This window comes from Alternaria hordeiaustralica, assembly GCF_023758085.1.
Source record: "Alternaria hordeiaustralica strain BMP 2776 chromosome Unknown scaffold_5, whole genome shotgun sequence".
In the NCBI taxonomy this organism is placed as follows: Eukaryota; Fungi; Ascomycota; class Dothideomycetes; order Pleosporales; family Pleosporaceae; genus Alternaria; species Alternaria hordeiaustralica.
Window position 1 is genome coordinate 1,386,808 of NW_026056777.1, and position 16,117 is coordinate 1,402,924.

General features: G+C 52.6%; 4 protein-coding genes across 4 annotated transcripts; 2 read left to right on the top strand and 2 right to left on the bottom strand.

The window, feature by feature from the left end:
• Positions 1–797: 797 nt before the first annotated feature.
• J4E84_003797 (uncharacterized protein) lies at positions 798–1,888 on the bottom strand (the record flags this gene model as incomplete). Its single annotated transcript, XM_049386406.1, has 3 exons — positions 798–1,691; positions 1,764–1,815; positions 1,863–1,888. 3 exons carry the CDS (start codon positions 1,886–1,888, stop codon positions 798–800), a joined length of 972 nt encoding a protein of 323 aa, XP_049246255.1.
• Positions 1,889–3,217: 1,329 nt separating this feature from the next.
• Positions 3,218–4,663, top strand: J4E84_003798 (uncharacterized protein; the record flags this gene model as incomplete). The annotated part of the gene is made up of 1 exon (XM_049386407.1): positions 3,218–4,663. The coding sequence occupies one exon, from the start codon at positions 3,218–3,220 to the stop codon at positions 4,661–4,663; it is 1,446 nt and encodes a 481-aa protein (XP_049246256.1).
• A 1,628-nt stretch (positions 4,664–6,291) lies between these two features.
• Positions 6,292–9,011, top strand: J4E84_003799 (uncharacterized protein; the record flags this gene model as incomplete). Its single annotated transcript, XM_049386408.1, has 3 exons — positions 6,292–6,703; positions 6,752–8,836; positions 8,899–9,011. 3 exons carry the CDS (start codon positions 6,292–6,294, stop codon positions 9,009–9,011), a joined length of 2,610 nt encoding a protein of 869 aa, XP_049246257.1.
• A 1,533-nt stretch (positions 9,012–10,544) lies between these two features.
• J4E84_003800 (uncharacterized protein) lies at positions 10,545–13,404 on the bottom strand (the record flags this gene model as incomplete). The annotated part of the gene is made up of 2 exons (XM_049386409.1): positions 10,545–13,015; positions 13,107–13,404. 2 exons carry the CDS (start codon positions 13,402–13,404, stop codon positions 10,545–10,547), a joined length of 2,769 nt encoding a protein of 922 aa, XP_049246258.1.
• Between the last annotated feature and the right edge of the window lie 2,713 nt (positions 13,405–16,117).

The following is a 16,117-nucleotide window of genomic DNA, read 5'->3' on the forward strand; positions in this document are numbered from 1 at the left end:
CTAGATGATTCTCCGAATAGTGTAAGATTAGTGCGAAAGAACTGTTCCGCACCTAAACTTACGTATCTCCTACATACAGAAGCAGAACCTCGTCGGAGTATTTCTTCAATGTTCCGGCGAAACGGCCCCGCAGCTCGCTAATCCCAAGTAGGTCTAGACCACACCGCTCCACGCCCCATAGTCTCTGTCGTCATTGGATGAGGTTGCTGATAAGCGGGAGCCTACTGGTGATGTACATGATTTTTACTGGAAACAGCTAATGACACGGAATATTCGGAGTGAAAGAATGTCACCAGCCACACAAATTGCAGAACGCTCACCTGAGCAGTCATCAGGTGCATTCATTAGAATCCGCTTTGGAGGTGTTCGCTGATTTCAGCGTGAACAGGCTGATTGAGTACAGGTAAAAATTGAGCGATGAGCGACACTGGATTACTCGTATCGGATATGTGAAGGACTGCTGACACGCAGTGCGGAGTTCTCGACGCCGATGATCTAGCGCGAACTTCGGACATCGACTCCGTCGAAGGCTCCGCGTCAGAAGTCGTATCTGGCATTCTGTGGCAAGTCTTTTCCGAGCAAATAAACGCCATTCGCTATGTATGCTGGTTCTCTGTGTTAAATCTGAAAAGAGCGCCCCAGGCGCCAACGCTGAACAATGCTAGAGTAAACTTGCTACCAATCCACAAGCGTGTACATCTTCGTATGTTTGGGTATAATGCATAGCCATAATCACTGCCACCATCTTGCCTCTCAGCTCGCTACACATGGTTGAGAAGGGACCATGATCGCCACCATCAATGTCCCTTTCTGAGGCTCCTGAGACTACTCCTGGGCAATCTCTTGGGATCTTCTCCTTCGACTATGACCTTCGTAGTGACGCGTATATTCTGCTCCTCTTCGCTCTCGCCGAGATTGCTCATTGGGTACAGCTCGTCCTGGCTCCCTGTTCTTACATCATCTTCCTCGCCATGAGTGCTCAGTTTGCTACCCTTTGTTACACGACTAGCGTTCCCTAAAGAACGGCCCTTGGATCCAGGGGTAGCAATGCCAAAGTGGTATCCCTCAGTGGAACTCTGCTCTTTTCTCGATACCCTTGCACGGTAGAAGCCGTACATTCCAGGCATATTGGCGGTGATGATCGCTACCGCGAATTCGATAGAAGTGACGATCGTGACGGAGCCGAAGATGTACGACACATCTTTCGTGTTTGCGAGTTGCCACAGGACGATGAAGCGAAGAAGCGAAATCATAATCGTGCAGCCTCCAAGGGTAAAGACGCACATCAGACCGATTCGGCGGCGGACCGTAGTTTGTACGTTCCACAGAGGGTAGATCGGGAGGAGATAAATCACTACGTCCATGAAGACGTTCTGCATAGTGTCAGTGGAGAGTAGTCTGACAGGTGACGAGCGACTTACAGCAACGGAGGGCAAGTAGTATGATAGACCAGAGGAAATGCAGACAGCGTTCGGATAAAGTTCTGGGGTGAAAAAGGCCTGGATGGGGATACATTGCAGGCCGTAGAAAATCCATGTGCCGCTCGTCTGCAAGCCGACCAGGATCATAGTGGTTATTACCGCGATCCTAAAACCTGGTGTGACCTCGAGTGTGCGGCGATAGAAGAAGAGGAACGACATCTTTATGAAGAACTGTAGAAGAAGATAGTAGAACTCTTCTGCGAAGAGATACTGCCTTATGTGTTAATATGTATGACCAAGCGAGCGAAAGCGCGCATTGCACGTAAGACTGCCATAACGTACAGTGCTGATTTTCTTGAGGTTTTCAGGCTTAACACGAGGGTCGGTAACGTGCCTAGAAAAACAGTTGGAAAACTTCTCTCCAGAAAGTGTCAAACTTACAGCCCGCCGCCTAAGATGGTCCACATCCAAGCGATATACTGCTGCCCGATGAACAAAATCTGTCTCTGGGTCAGTCACAGCACGGCTCAGAAACAGGGTAGGTTTAACACTCACAGTTCCAACCAGCATGAACCAGTCGTCTGTACCAAAAGGCTTTCGTATAAAAGCTCGAGTGTAAAGCCGGATAGCAGATGATATCAAGCCCATTATGAAGAATGGAACTGTGGTGATCCAAACAATGGGCTGAATGTTATCGTACACCACCAAATTCACATTATCTCCGGCTCTTCGGACAAAATCCATAGTGGGCAGTGAACAGTACGTGAAGACTCCAAACGGTATGCACTTCTTCTCAACAAATACCAAAAGATCGCGAGTACTTCGTCCGGCCGCAATAAGTCGAAGTGCTGCGAGTGAGTAAAGAGTAACCCCTTACAAAACGGGGAAAGGTATGTGTCGCTGTACGCGACGCAGGAACCATTTGATTTTTGCAGCATGTGCCCAATGAAACGGTGCGTGAGTCGGCATGAAGAAGCGCTCCCGATCCTTGTCATGAAGTCGGCCCTATGTCGTTGAAGTTCGCGACCCGTTACTAGGACGAGTATCGGGTGGGGGTTGCCAACGGTCCAAACATGCGGTAGCGACATTCGGTCCTGATGAGGAGACTCCTTTGGGCACGAACGTGCGGCGTGACGCAGAGTGATAAGCGGTGGCATTACCACGGTGTTCTTCAAAACTGATGTTATCTCCCTATCGCGACTTACGTTATAGGCAGTCCGCGAGCTACCCTTAAGGCTTAACTGTAATGCCTTGTTGTATCCTGATCAACTAGAAGTAGACTTTATACTTGTCTCCTTATGTATGCGCAAATGGTATGTGGGTAGTGGAACGCGAACACTTCGGAGGTATTGTGCATTGCCCTAGTCAAAATCTGGGGTTGGACTCCACGGAAGTCTGCATGAGGTGAGATATGCTTTCATTCAAGCTCGCGCCGCGCCGTTGCCGCTTGCCGCGCCTAGATTCCGCACGCACTCACCATGCTTCCTGCGAGACATTAGACTGTCCTGGCGAGACCGTACAAGAGTGAGTCAGGAACGGCACTTTATCGGATGTAGAACTGCAGGTTTTCCGACCGAAGTAACGCCTCACAAACAGTGCATGATTGGCGCACTGGTTAAAATGAACCTTGCCATCTCCACAGTGCAAGGCGCGCAACGTCGGGGTTTTGATATGATCAGCTGCTGAAATTCTCCGTCCTCAAGGGTCGTGGTTTTAAGCGAAATCCTTCTGTCTCTTATTCATTGCATTTTTCTGGAGCTTCTCGGCCTCAACCACGTTTTACCCCAGCAAGCAGCATGTCCGCGAAAGAGCTTAGGATCCGCCCAGCAGGTTGGGAGAGCGCTCCTGCAGAGGAGGACTTCGCTCTCTCCGATATGGACCACACCATGCCGAAGATCTATGTGCAGATAGTGGAGGTGTTCCAGCTCGCGCCACATGTTGAAAAGGCCAAGGTTGTGGATAGCATGGCCAAGGGTCTCGAAGTCACATTGAGCCAGTTCCCAATTCTCGCCGGCGGCTTGAAGATGGACGCGGACAATGGACGGCTGTGGGTGACGAAGAAAAAGGACAGCGAAGTCAGTCTGTTTGTGCAGAACCTGGAGGAAACGTTTCCTTCGTTTGAAGAGCTGGATAGGACCGATTTCCCGGCCGCGACGTTCAAGGGACACAGGTTGTTGCCCAAGGCGGTGACAGAGAAACAACTGTTCTCGCCGCTTGGGGACAATCAGGAAGACGATCTCCTCATCTCTACGTTTCAGATAAATTTCATCAAAGGCGGTCTCGTCCTCGGTGTTGCTATCCATCACAACTGTTCCGACGGCCCGGGATGCGACGGCTTCCTTACCACTTGGGCGCAGAACTCTGCAGCGGTGGCCAATGGAACTTCCTTCCAGGTAATCCCCAAGGAATTGATGGACCGATCGCGTCTCAGTGCAAAGAAGCCAGATGCTGCGCGGTGGAAGGAACTCGACCACAAGTTCCCCGTACTTAAGGATGGCGGGGGTCCGCCTCCTCCACCGCCAGCCGACTTCAAGATGCCCGAGTTGGCTATTCGAATGTGGCATTTTCCTAAGAGTAAGACGGAGGAACTCAAGTCTCGAGCCATGACAAAGACAGGAGACAGTTGGATCTCGACTTACGATGCAATCATGTCCATCCTCTGGAAGAGTATCACACGGTCCAAGCTTGAGCTTCTCCACCCTGATCTTGGCAAGGAGGTCATCCTAGTCCATGCACTCAATACACGAAAGGTGTTGGACCCGCCTCTGCCGGAAACGATGATGGGCAATGCGGTTGCGCTTCCCCGCACCGAGCCGATCAAGATATCTGAACTTCTTGCTGAAGACAACCTTCCCAGCATTGCGCAAAGAGTGCGGAACTCGATCAAGACAATCACTCCGCAATACGTCGCTGAGCTTCCCGAGTGGATCGCGGGGCTCAACGATAGGCGGTGGATCAACATCAACATGAGTTCCTTCCTAGGCATGGACCTGGCAGGTACGAGTTGGCAAGGCATGAATGTGTACCAGAAACATGATTTTGGTTTCGGTGTCGCGAGAGCCATTCGCTTTCCCGATCCTCAATTCGAAGGCTATGTTTTCGTGTACCCGAGCAGGGCCGGTGTCAAGGCGAATGCTGTTGACGAAGGTATCGAGGTATGCGTGTGTTTGGAAAAAGGATGCCACGATCGGTTGATGAAGGATGAGGAGCTGCTGCGATATGCACAGCCTCGTGGCAACTAGGTGCGACATGGCCCGGCCTGTGCTGTATGTCATGACTTTCCACAAGATTAGAGTGTGCTTGAACATTTGCACGTTGTCGCGAAAATTCATATCCAGTGTCTCTCCTGCTTACCGACTGCCCTGTTACCCAGCATCATACTCCCATGACGTCACACAATGCAATGTGGTAGCACCGTCGACCGAGGGTGTCCTGGGTTGAGCGCTTTTCAAGCGCCTTGTCGATTGTCTCGAACAGAATAAGTGAAGCAGCAGCCACCCGGCAAGTGGCGCCGGTTGCACACCGCGGTCGCTCGAACTCACTGTGGGATCCGAGCAAGGTGCACAACTAGTCGGAAGGTCAGATTGAACGTAACGACCATAAGAATCAAACTGCGCCACAGTAGGCGCGGTGGTACTGTCTCGTGGCCAAACCCGGCTGTACGAAAATCGTGCTCCTCACAGTGCTGCGCCCTAGGCTGGAGTGGGCATAGTGTCTGCCCAGGTCGATTGGAGGCAGGACACGATGGCGCCTGCCAGGTCTACGAGCGCGCGCAAAGCAGCAAGCCTGAACGATGATCAAAGACGTTCTTCGTGCCAGCTCTGGCTTCACACTGCTGCCACCCCTCCGTCTTTCACATAGCGCACTTCTGCCAGAGACGCAAGCCAACGACGTCGAGCGACACATGACGCGCGACAGCCGCCACATGATCCGGCTTACCTTACCGTCCGCCAGTGTGCGCTGGCATTCGACAAGCCCTCTTACACAGAACGCTCACATCCCATGGATGCGCGCAACCGGGTGGAAACAACGGTATGACCTATTGCCGGACGGAAACGATTGGGTTGCGCGCCCGCACATATGTCACTGCCCGCAGCATGAGCTGGCAGCTCGTCTACCGGTCAACATCGCAGAGCCGCACTAGATCGTAATTTGCAGTTGCTCAACCAGCCGTCCCCTTCAGTGCGACCTTCATTCGTCCCCCCAAGGCTGCATTTGATGAGGTATGGCTTAGCGAACAAGGCGCAGGCTGTGCATTGCATAAGTCATGCCTGAGGCACCTCGAGGCGGCTGGGGACGACTCCATGTGTTTCAGGACATGGCTCCCGCGACGAGCAAAAATCGCGACCAAAACGTGCAAAATGGGACGCGACCAGCCACTTTGACGACAGAATCTCGACCTCAAACCATCGGTGATTTGCAGCGCAGCGCGAAGGCAGCGCGAATGTTGGTTGTGGTTTGGTGCGATCTAAAAGCTGTGCGGATGCATGCAGCTAAGCCAATAGCTTGCATTTGCCGGTTGTCCTTCACCGGTCCTCGCGGGGCAGCGTAAGATGGGCGGGAATGCCACCAGACTAATCGCCATCTGAACTTCTGACAATCAGCCGCTCTGAGACAGATTCTTCTTGCGCGTCCTCCTCGAGTAGTGTTGGACGTCCCCCATTCTGGTCAGACCCTTCGCGCGTGCCGTTCCCTGTTGCGCATCGCTGTTCTGCGCGGGTACGAGCCGTTGTCTTCCCGTCTTCACCATCTCCAGTCCGTGGCTCGAGCGCTGGGTCATCATCCCACAACAGGATTCTCATAGCCGTCTGATGCGCAAGGTCTAGGAAGACCCTAACTTCTGTCTGGCCCCGGCCGCCACTTGCGCATCATGTCGACATACTCACAGCACTACCAGACCTACCAGGACCAGCCGCTTTTCATCGATCCGCATGCATTTGTCTATGGTCAATATGACAGCCGGCGGTCGAAAACACCAACAGATTCCCTGATCAACCATACTGGACTCTCGCCTGGCCCGCTTGCGACCCCACCGCCTGTGAGCCGCGGTCTGCCGCAACAACCGGAACTGCCCCAAGACCAGCCACCCGAGTATATGCAATGGGAGATTGACAGCTCTTCGACCTCTCCCACGTCTGTAAGGACACCAGAAGGCTCATCATTTGAGGGAGACATGATCGATTACACGCCTAGCTACCACCATAACGGCAATACCATGTCATCCCACGGCTCACACCACTCCATACCCGGGGTGGATTCTGGCATGTTGTTCAGCGATCAAGGTTTGTCATCTTGACATAGCTCAGCCATATCCGCTGACACCCGCATAGCAGTCCAGGCGGCGTTTAACGCTACAATGGCTGAGACGCAGCGGTATCAACAGCAGTATACTATGCAGACCCAACCATCACACCACGTAGCACCGGCACATCCTCAAACCAACATGTACAATCAGAACTATACTACCCAGCCACCTCGCCATGACCCTTGGAATGGACAAGCACCTTCGCGGTCCTCGATGGTCCCTCGATCCGGCCATGTCGTTTTCGACCCTGCGAGCGATCCTATCAATTACTCGGACTATCTGGTGGATGTGGACTCGTGGGCAGCGCAATATACAGACCCTTCCTCCCTGATCTCACCTAGCGAACCCACGACATCATTCCAAGGTGAACTATACTTCACCCAAGGCCAAAATATTCCTCATCGCCCGTTCGACCATGTGCCAAGAACACAACTTCCGACTCATCAGTCCATAGAGATGCAGTTCACGCGCGCATCACCACCACCCGATCAGCAAAACTTTGTCAACTACAACGCATCATCTAGTCTCTTCACGGATACTTACATCACCAGCAACCAATTTCCCGCCCCACCATCGACGGCCTCATCGACGGGCTACCACCCAAGGTCTCCGTATCAGCCAGAAGTTAGCCCTTCCGCACCCAGTCCGGGGAGCTCCGATGGCGTATACTCATCTTATCAACATTCCGACTCTGAGATGATCTTCGACCAGTATCAGACACAGCAATACACCCATCTGCAACAACTGCCGCAGCTACAGCAACCACACCAACCTTCTATCAAGATGGACTATTCCGCAGTCAGCGCTGTACCTGAACTGAGTTTCGATGCATCTCCTGAGCCAGAGTCATTGCAGAGTGCAGCACAGAAAGCACTGGCAGCAAAGTCTGGTGGCAGAGCGTTGGGCACTCATCTCGAGCCGACTGTTGCCAAAGCAGCGCATGATATGCGTAAGATTGTGGCATGCTGGCATTGTGTTTTGCAGAGGGACAAGTGTGGGCCGGGCGATATCTGCGAGCGTTGCTTCAAGCGATCTCAGCGACCGAATGCTGATTGCGGCCTTGGATGTAATCGGCTGAAGCTCATCGATTTGTCGCCATACTTCCTTCCTTCTCTGGTTACGCAAATGCATGAGGACGCAAACCTCACGCATTTCGTGACTCAGTACATCCAACAATGGGGAAGTGTCGAATTAACCGTCATGATGACATGCGGCCAAGACAATATGCCTCGGATGCCAGTGAAGGTGTACGAGTTCATCCCCCGTGGCGACGCGTTGCTAGTGCAAATCCAGTACAAGACGGATCCTGTCACACACACGAGAGTCGCTATCCAGAAGCAAAGCCCAGCACTAGGCATGGTGCACATCAACCACAACGAAGAGAAGAAGTACGACAGGTATATCACCGAGATTGTCGACCATCACCTCGACGCCTTTGGCGAGCTTTGCTGGATGGAAGATGACAACGACTTCCAACAGAAGCTCTTCAAGCTGATGACGCGCGTGAAGCCAAAGTCGGACGACGAGGCAAAGCTACTCCGTGAAATCTTCCGCCTTATCGTGGTCACGTTCATCATGTCACACACACTCACCATCGCCGAGGAAACGAAAGCCGCAACACTGTCACGCATGCACTCGTACAGCGGTCACAACTCTTACGTCGAGAACTACACATCGCCGCGCATGACCAACCGACAGCTCAAATACTTCTTCTCTCGTCTGCAACGCTCAATTCAGACTACTGTTCTGAACAAGCTTCAGCAGATCTTCAAATCTTCCAAGGGCTGCGATAAGTGGCTTGCCGCTTTTGTCGCGGTGCTAGGTATGTGCATGGCGCTTGAAGACCAGCAAAAGACCATTCACCTAGTCATGTCTACCAAGGCTACTACAGAGCGCTTAGACCTGAGAGACGCGCAGAGCCAGGCGGATATCGCGTGTCGTGAGATTGATCAGCGCATGCACTTCGTGCAGCAGATATTCCGATGGAAGTACAACCGCAAGCATAACCCCATGCGCGACGCAGATCACGACTGGGAAAAGGAGGTGGGCTTCGGAGATGCGAGCAGTGTTAACTTCGTGAGACAAGTTGCGCAGTTGGTCAAGGAGAACAGTAAGTCGATACCATCGCATTACTTGGATGTTGCGAGAGAGGCCTTGCTAATGACAATCCAGTCGATTTCCTGCAACAACGGCAGCAGGTCAGCATCTCAGCCGACAACCAGACGAAATATACGTCACGTCTTGTGGGACAGTTCTTGCTTTCCTTCTGGCTTCCTAGCGTGTAGAGCGCTTTGGCTGATCAAAGCTTGAAACACCATCACAAGTCCGCCACCAAGCAACGCCCTCGTCTGCAGCATTCGCATGAGCGTGTCGCTCCGACGCTCTATTCACGACATAATGTATAACGATCGTTTCCCTCACTCTCTATTCCAGCGTTAGAGTCTTTGCATTTAGGCCACGCTGACCATCTATTTCACGCAACAAAAAATACGTTGAAGGGTCAGTTGTTCAGTAACAATCTCGATCTACGACTTCATGATCTTCATTCACATTCTTGGCTTTGCGAAACATTAGCCACTTATTTTTATACCCTTTGGTTTCGTCAAGGATGTCTTATTCCATTCTTGTTTGGAGATGCGATGGCTTCATCCCTCTAAAGTAGAACGATGCGTTATTTAGTCTAATGGGATTCCTCACTTGTATCAATCTTGTCGACGATCAGCGTGCATGATGTGAGGGGCATGGATGTGAGTTTTCCGTAAGCACCACACGGCAAGGCGAGGCAAGGCGAGGCAAAGTCTAGAGGGAACACCCTCGTTGAGCATACCCCATTCCGTGATCACGGACAAGGTTAACCCATATGTCCCTGTGCCGACTCCCGACCGGGTGAGAGTCAATTAAGGTTTGCGCATCATCCGCAGCTGATTTCCCCACTAAGCATCTTAGTACTTTGGACGACGACCCGCGACGGATGTGGCGCAAATGCGATCGCCGATTGAGTTCTGCCTACGTTTCTAGGCCTATACTAAGATAACGCATTCTGGTACTTGTGTGTAGTCACGAGCTCAAAAGCTTTTAGTCTATCAAGCCTCAACTCCCGCGTTTGGGACTAATGATAAGGTTTCGTGTGTACCGAGGGCCTGGAATGTGGGTACAGAGATGAGGGTGTGAGCAAGGCGAGTGTGGCGGACTAAAGGATTTTGTTCAATGCAGGGCAATAAGTTCAGACTAGGGCTGCCTGAGTGAGGAGGTATTCGGACCGAAGCGTGATTGTGATTATGATATGGTGTGTAGAAGAGGGGTATTGCGTGGGTGAACGCAATAGTTGGAAAGCTCGATGTGAGTATCAAGAAGGAAAAGCGATCATGTGGATGTAAAGTATGTATAAATGTATTGAGACGAATGATACACAAAACGCAGCTCCAGTAAACAAGAAGATTACTACCGATTGAGTAGTCAAGTGCGCTCCGTGTCGTGTAAAACCAAAGAAAAGGATGCTAAATGACAGGTGGTATACCGAGAACGCCAATGCAACCATGCCCAAGCCTCCCAACCAGCATTACTTCCATGACGAGAAAGAATAGGCAAGTGGTAATACGGACCCTTCCGTTATGCGTGTAACAGCTCACTAGAAGCTTGACTGCAATCGTCCGGAACGTCGTCGTCGTCATCACTACTCTTCAGATCTCCCTTCTCAAGCTCGATGCTCATCCAGCGCCAGTCAGAGATTGAGAAACTCTTCTTGTTACTATTGCGGCTAGTCAGCTTTCTTCCTGCCGCAAAGTAACAAGAGGGAGAAAGCAGTGGTGGATTACCTACTACCTGGCCTTTGAGACGTTGGCCTTCGGACTGCTGGACGCATTCGGGAAGAGGAGCGCAAGGCCCTCTTCCCAGCCCCTCTCAGTGACAATGTCAATAACGGCACGGCCGGATTCGTCGAGTAGTTGAAGGTCGACGGTGCCACCCATGTCGATCAGAAGCTTGAGGATCTCAGCATCGCCGTTCTCGACGGCTTGCAGAATAGCATTCCAGCCGCGGTGCATCTTGTTGATGTCCGCGCCGCGTGTGAGCAACATCTGGATGATCTCTGTGTCGCCTGAGTAGCGGCGGAGGGCTTTGACAATGGGCAAGTGCTCGCCAGGGGCATTGGGGTCGGCATTCGCGACGTCGAGAAGGTAGCGAACAATGACCTTGCGTTCTTCGCGAATGGCCGTTGTGAGTGGAGAGAAGACACCGCAGTTCTTGTCTTCGACGCTAACGCCTGCTGCGAGGAGAAGCTTGATGCTTTCGAGTTGATTGGCTACAACAGCCATCTCGACGACACCACGGAAGGCACGTGGGTTGGGGGTTGCGGCAAGGAGTTTCTTGAGAATGGTGGGGCGCTTGACAGCCATGCATAGAGGCCAATCCTTGCCACGGATGGCTGGGTCTGCGCCGCGAGAGAGAAGGATATCGACAAGCTCGCCGTGATCGTCGTTGATGGCGGTGGTAAGCGGTGTGCATCCGTCCGGTGTGCGGTCGTTGGGGTTGACACCCTGATCGAGCAGGTAAATCATCGCGTCCTTGTCGTTAAACTTGACAGCCGTTTCGATAATACCCTTGGGCTTGTTAAGGTCTGCGCCAGCGGCAACCAGTTGCGGGAGGAAATGCGTGCGCTTGTGTGTGATACACTTGAAGGCCGGGTACTCCGCAGCGTTGAAGTTGGGGTCTGCGCCATGCTCTAGCAGATAAGTGACGATCTCCGGGCTGTTGTCACGAATAGCTGAGCATAGTGGTGTGTAGACTCCGTCTTTCCGCAGGTTGGGTGATACACCAGCTTCCATGAGGATCTTGATGGAATCCAGCTTCTTAAGACTAGAAGCCAATTCCATGACACCTGGTGTCTTCTTGGTGTCAGCACCGCGAGAAAGCAGCAGCTGAAGAGCTTTTGGCTTGTAGGTGGATGGCCAGAGCGGGTGCTTAGGGCCCGGAAGGTTGGGATTCGCTCCGTGGTCGAGCAGCACAGTCATGAGATCTACACGGTTCGCCTGGATAGCCTGGAAGAGGGCCGTTGTACCTTCTCCATTCTTTGCGTTGGCATCGCCATCCGCGCTCAGGAGCATTTCAACACACTTGGGCGAAGTGGTCTTGTTCATGGCTGATACGAGTGCCGTAGAACCATTTTCCATAATGAAGCCAGCATCGCCGCCATTGGCGAGGTACAATTGAACGAGATCAATAGAGTTCTGAGACGCAGCCAGCGCTAGAGGTGATTCGGAATCGGGGCCGGCGGACAGGTTAGGATCAGCGCCATGCTTTAGCAGTGTCTTCGCACATTCGAGACATTGGGCACGAGTGGCGGCGAACAAGGGAGTGACACCTTCGCGGTCGAAACCGTTCGCATCCGCACCATATCGTAGAAGTAGCGTGATGCTCTCCACGTCTTGATTTTGGGCAGCGACGCGAAGCATTGCTGACTCCATGTGAGGTTCTGCTTTAGCACCGCCGTCAAGGAGCTGCTCGAGCATCCGGTGCCTCCTCTGTTCGACAGCGTTGAAGAGTGCTGCCTTGCCACCAACATTCTTGGAGCCCCCACTTTGGCGTGGCGCCCAGTGCGGCGATGTGATGGCAGAATCCACTTTGGATGAAGAGTGATGATCGTCCATGTAGCGCTCGCTGACATTGAGACTGTGCAACTTCTCTTCCATGGTGGGCGACCGGGTAGAGGAGTGAGATGCGACATCCTCGTACACCGGATCCTCGTGATACCGAACATTCTGATGGTACATTGTGTCCCTGGTTGATTCACTGGAACGAGCGCTGGCTGGTGCGCGCCAGTTCTTGTGAAGATCAACGATTCCTGGCGAGAGGCCAGTGTCCTCGTGCCTGAAATTTGAACTGTGACTGTCATACGAGTGTCCTTCCTCATGGCGAAGTTCGTTCAGTGACGGTCTGTCCATACGGTGTGAAGGATGTGAAGGTGGTAAGAGGGGGTGGTCTCCATGATTGCTCGGAGCTTTTGTAGGTGGTGTCGGTGGAAGATCGGATGTCGGCGCTGGGTGTAGAGGTGGAAGGCTGGAAGCTTTGCTTGGGTTCAGTCGCTCCAACGCGGCAATCAGTCCGGCATATCCAATGCCCATGGAAGCATCGGCTCGCGCGTCGCCTAGTGTCCACCTGAACATAGCAGAGCTGACTTTGAGGGAGTCACGACTTCGTGACAGTGTGTGGCGCATTTTCTCGACATCTGTGTCGGCGAACATCATTCGGAACTTCATGCCAAAGCCGCCTTTGTGGTTCTCCTTGTCGACAACTGTAGCAAGTAATGCTGTCAGCAACAGTCCGCAACAACCATGCAAGCGAGGGTAATAGAAGCAGACAATCCAAGATTTGGGGAAACGTACACTTGTTGACCATTTGGGCCAAAACAGAGAACTCTTCGTTGACTTGGCGGACCCTTCTGTCAAGTTCTTGAGATACCTCGACGGGAAATCCACTTCGTGTTTTCGAAGCTTCCGTGACACCGGCCTCAATGGACCATAACACCTGACAGAGTTCGATGAACTCTCTGGCAAGTGGCTCAAAGCCATGAATAGGTGTCTTTGCTGTGCTCAGGTATTCGAGCATGCGGATTGCGATGGTGTTTCCCTGTGCGTTGACCCGCTTGCACAGATCAACCGATGTCTCTTTTGCTGGAGCCATGACAAAGATGGTAAAAATGAACGAATGCTGGGGGAATCAAAGAGACCAACGAGCGGGTCAACGAGGCTTCTTTACAGTGCACTCGAGAGCCCTGACTAGAGACTATCTGTGGCCCGCTCCAAATACCGTGGTAAGCCAGGCCGTCCGTCTGCTCTAGCCCGCATGAGCATCGAGTCAAGGAGGCGCGACCAGGCGAATCGCGTCGCGTCATAGCTCTAAGGTTGTAATGGGCGCTCGAAAGGCCCGGAATAAGGTTTAGGTTCTCGCCTTCGCCGGGCTTAGTGCCAAGAGCTGTATGGCAGCGCCCCAGGTTGTTCTAGGGATATCCTAGATGACACCTGCCATTCCACGTGAAAGTGTGCGTGCATAGGGGGAAAACATACGGTCGGTGCTGTGGGCCGAAACCTATCTCCGGGAAACTGTTGTACGCTACACAGTTTAGCAAGACATAGCACCGATGAATATCATTTTGATTGCCGGCAGCTTCCTTTTAGCTGATCATTGTGACTGCAGCGTGCAGATTGTGCCTGCTGGCACAGCTGCATGCCACACTACTGCTAGCCGAGCATCGTGCGGGTTGATCTTTCTCGGGTATCTAGTCCATACTTGGATAGCTGCCTCGTGCTGCTTGCATGCATGTATGATCTAAGCGTTGGCTATGCGAGGAGCGGTATCTCCCCCAACTGACTCCAAAATTGGTATGCGTGTGAACGTCTCGACAGCCCAGATGGTGCACGAAACAGAATCTGCCCAAACCACGCGGATGCTAGATGCAAAGTCATCTCGTATCAGCCGCCAGTGTTCAGCCCAAAGAACGAGCCGTGCATGGGTACGTTCGGCGTTGCATGAACAAGGCGCCGAACGTAACGGGAAAAGCAAAAGAGCATTCGCCTACCAGCCACATATTCGTAATTGCCATCTGGGGTCCATCGGTCATGTCTTTCCGGGCTATCTAGCTCCACCTGCGATAACCCTGCGCGCAGTGTACGTACGCAGACTACCTTTAGGCCGCACGGCCCGAGACACATCATTTGAGTGGATGGTACGCCGTTCCGCTAGAGGTGAAGTTCGGGGCATCCAAAGCTCGTTGCCCCATGAAGAGAGGCGTCTCGCTGCGCCAGGGATTGCCAGAAGGGTCGCCGAAGCTTCGTTGAAACTTCGTCTACCCCTGGCTTCGGAATCGTATTGCTAGCTGTGCCGCACAAGATCGATCTAAGGCTGGTGCCACCAACAGCCGCAGCGAGACCTGATCTCTTCGGACATGCCTCCGCCATCCTCGAAAATTCCGTCTGGACAAATGACAAGTGACAAAATTGAACAATACAGGAGTGGGGCTAACTCCCTCCATCCACAAGGGTAGCGGAAAGTCTAGCCAACTATTGAGCGCGTGGGAGCCGTAAAGATGTCTTTGGTGGACGTCCGCTATGATTGGTCCCCGACTAACTTTCGCAATGATGCAAGATACAAAAGGGCAAAGACTGGCTCACTAGTACCAGATTTTCAGCCAAGCACGTTGCGAGCTCTTGCCGAGGATGATGACTTCCGGCAGCTTGCTGATCAAGAGGCTCCTAGCGAGCCGCGTCTGTACCCAGTCCAAGGTCTCTCGACGTTTCAGGCCGTTTTGAAATGAGGCGTTGACAGTGGCTCGGAATATGAGCGTTGCGATGATCTTCATGGAATTGCAAACCTTGGGCGTCTGCAGTCATGCAAATCCTCCGCAATTACTCATCTCAGGCTCAGATCCTAGGTACGCCTAACACGACGCTAGCACGTGCCGCGACCGCGCTATTGGTAGAACGCCCAGTACCTGCGAGGGGAGGATTCTGGGCCGTTCTTGCGCACTTCGCCGTTTTTGCTAGTGACCTTGGACTTTGTCGGGTGTACAATGTTCTCGCCGATGTGCGGACTAGTAATCTTTTCCATGAGACGCCAACTTGGGCGGAATGCATTCGCGAAGGATTTTGTCTCTGTCAGAACACGTTCTTTTGTAGAAGGACAAGCGTAGCATGGGGCGGCACGGCTATGCAAGATCGGAGATGAAGTTCTGAGGAAGGGTTGAGCATGACGACTTGAAGTGAGTCAGTTGGCATCGGAAGCATGGAGTTCTCCCACTTGGCGAGTATGTCGTAAGGTAGCGACCGCGTCGGCACCACAAACAGAATGGCTAAGGCTTGTCATTCTGCAGTGCGTGCAATCGGTTCCTGGTAGTCGGGTGTAGCTCTTGCAGCATCCTCGTGATAGTCCACAACTTCTACACGTATTCCTTCAGCCAGCAGGAGGAAGCAAAAGAGTACTCCTTTGACTCAAAACGCGGTCCGGGCTGGTGCTTGAGCTTGTATTCTGGTATACGGCATGATTGCGATAGCTTTGATGTAGCCCGCGAGAGAAGATTGTGCATTGCAAAACCCAATACCAGATTCCTTGAGCTGACGAAGGGTGGGCCTAAGTCCGCTCAATCAGGGTATGCATGTTTGGATTCCTGGAACTGCTCGATGCTAGTACTTGGATTGAACGGCTGACCAGTGCGCTGAGTACGATCGATCTGATGCGCGATGTGCTCAATGTGAACATCCCTTCACGATGCGTCAGGATGATAGGCGAGGATATATGTGGCGCCCTGTGGGATCGAATGAGCCAGGATCTGGTACGCATCTCATCTCTCCACACTGCGCACTGCTTACCGAGATCGATCAGACGTGGCGTATTCGATATC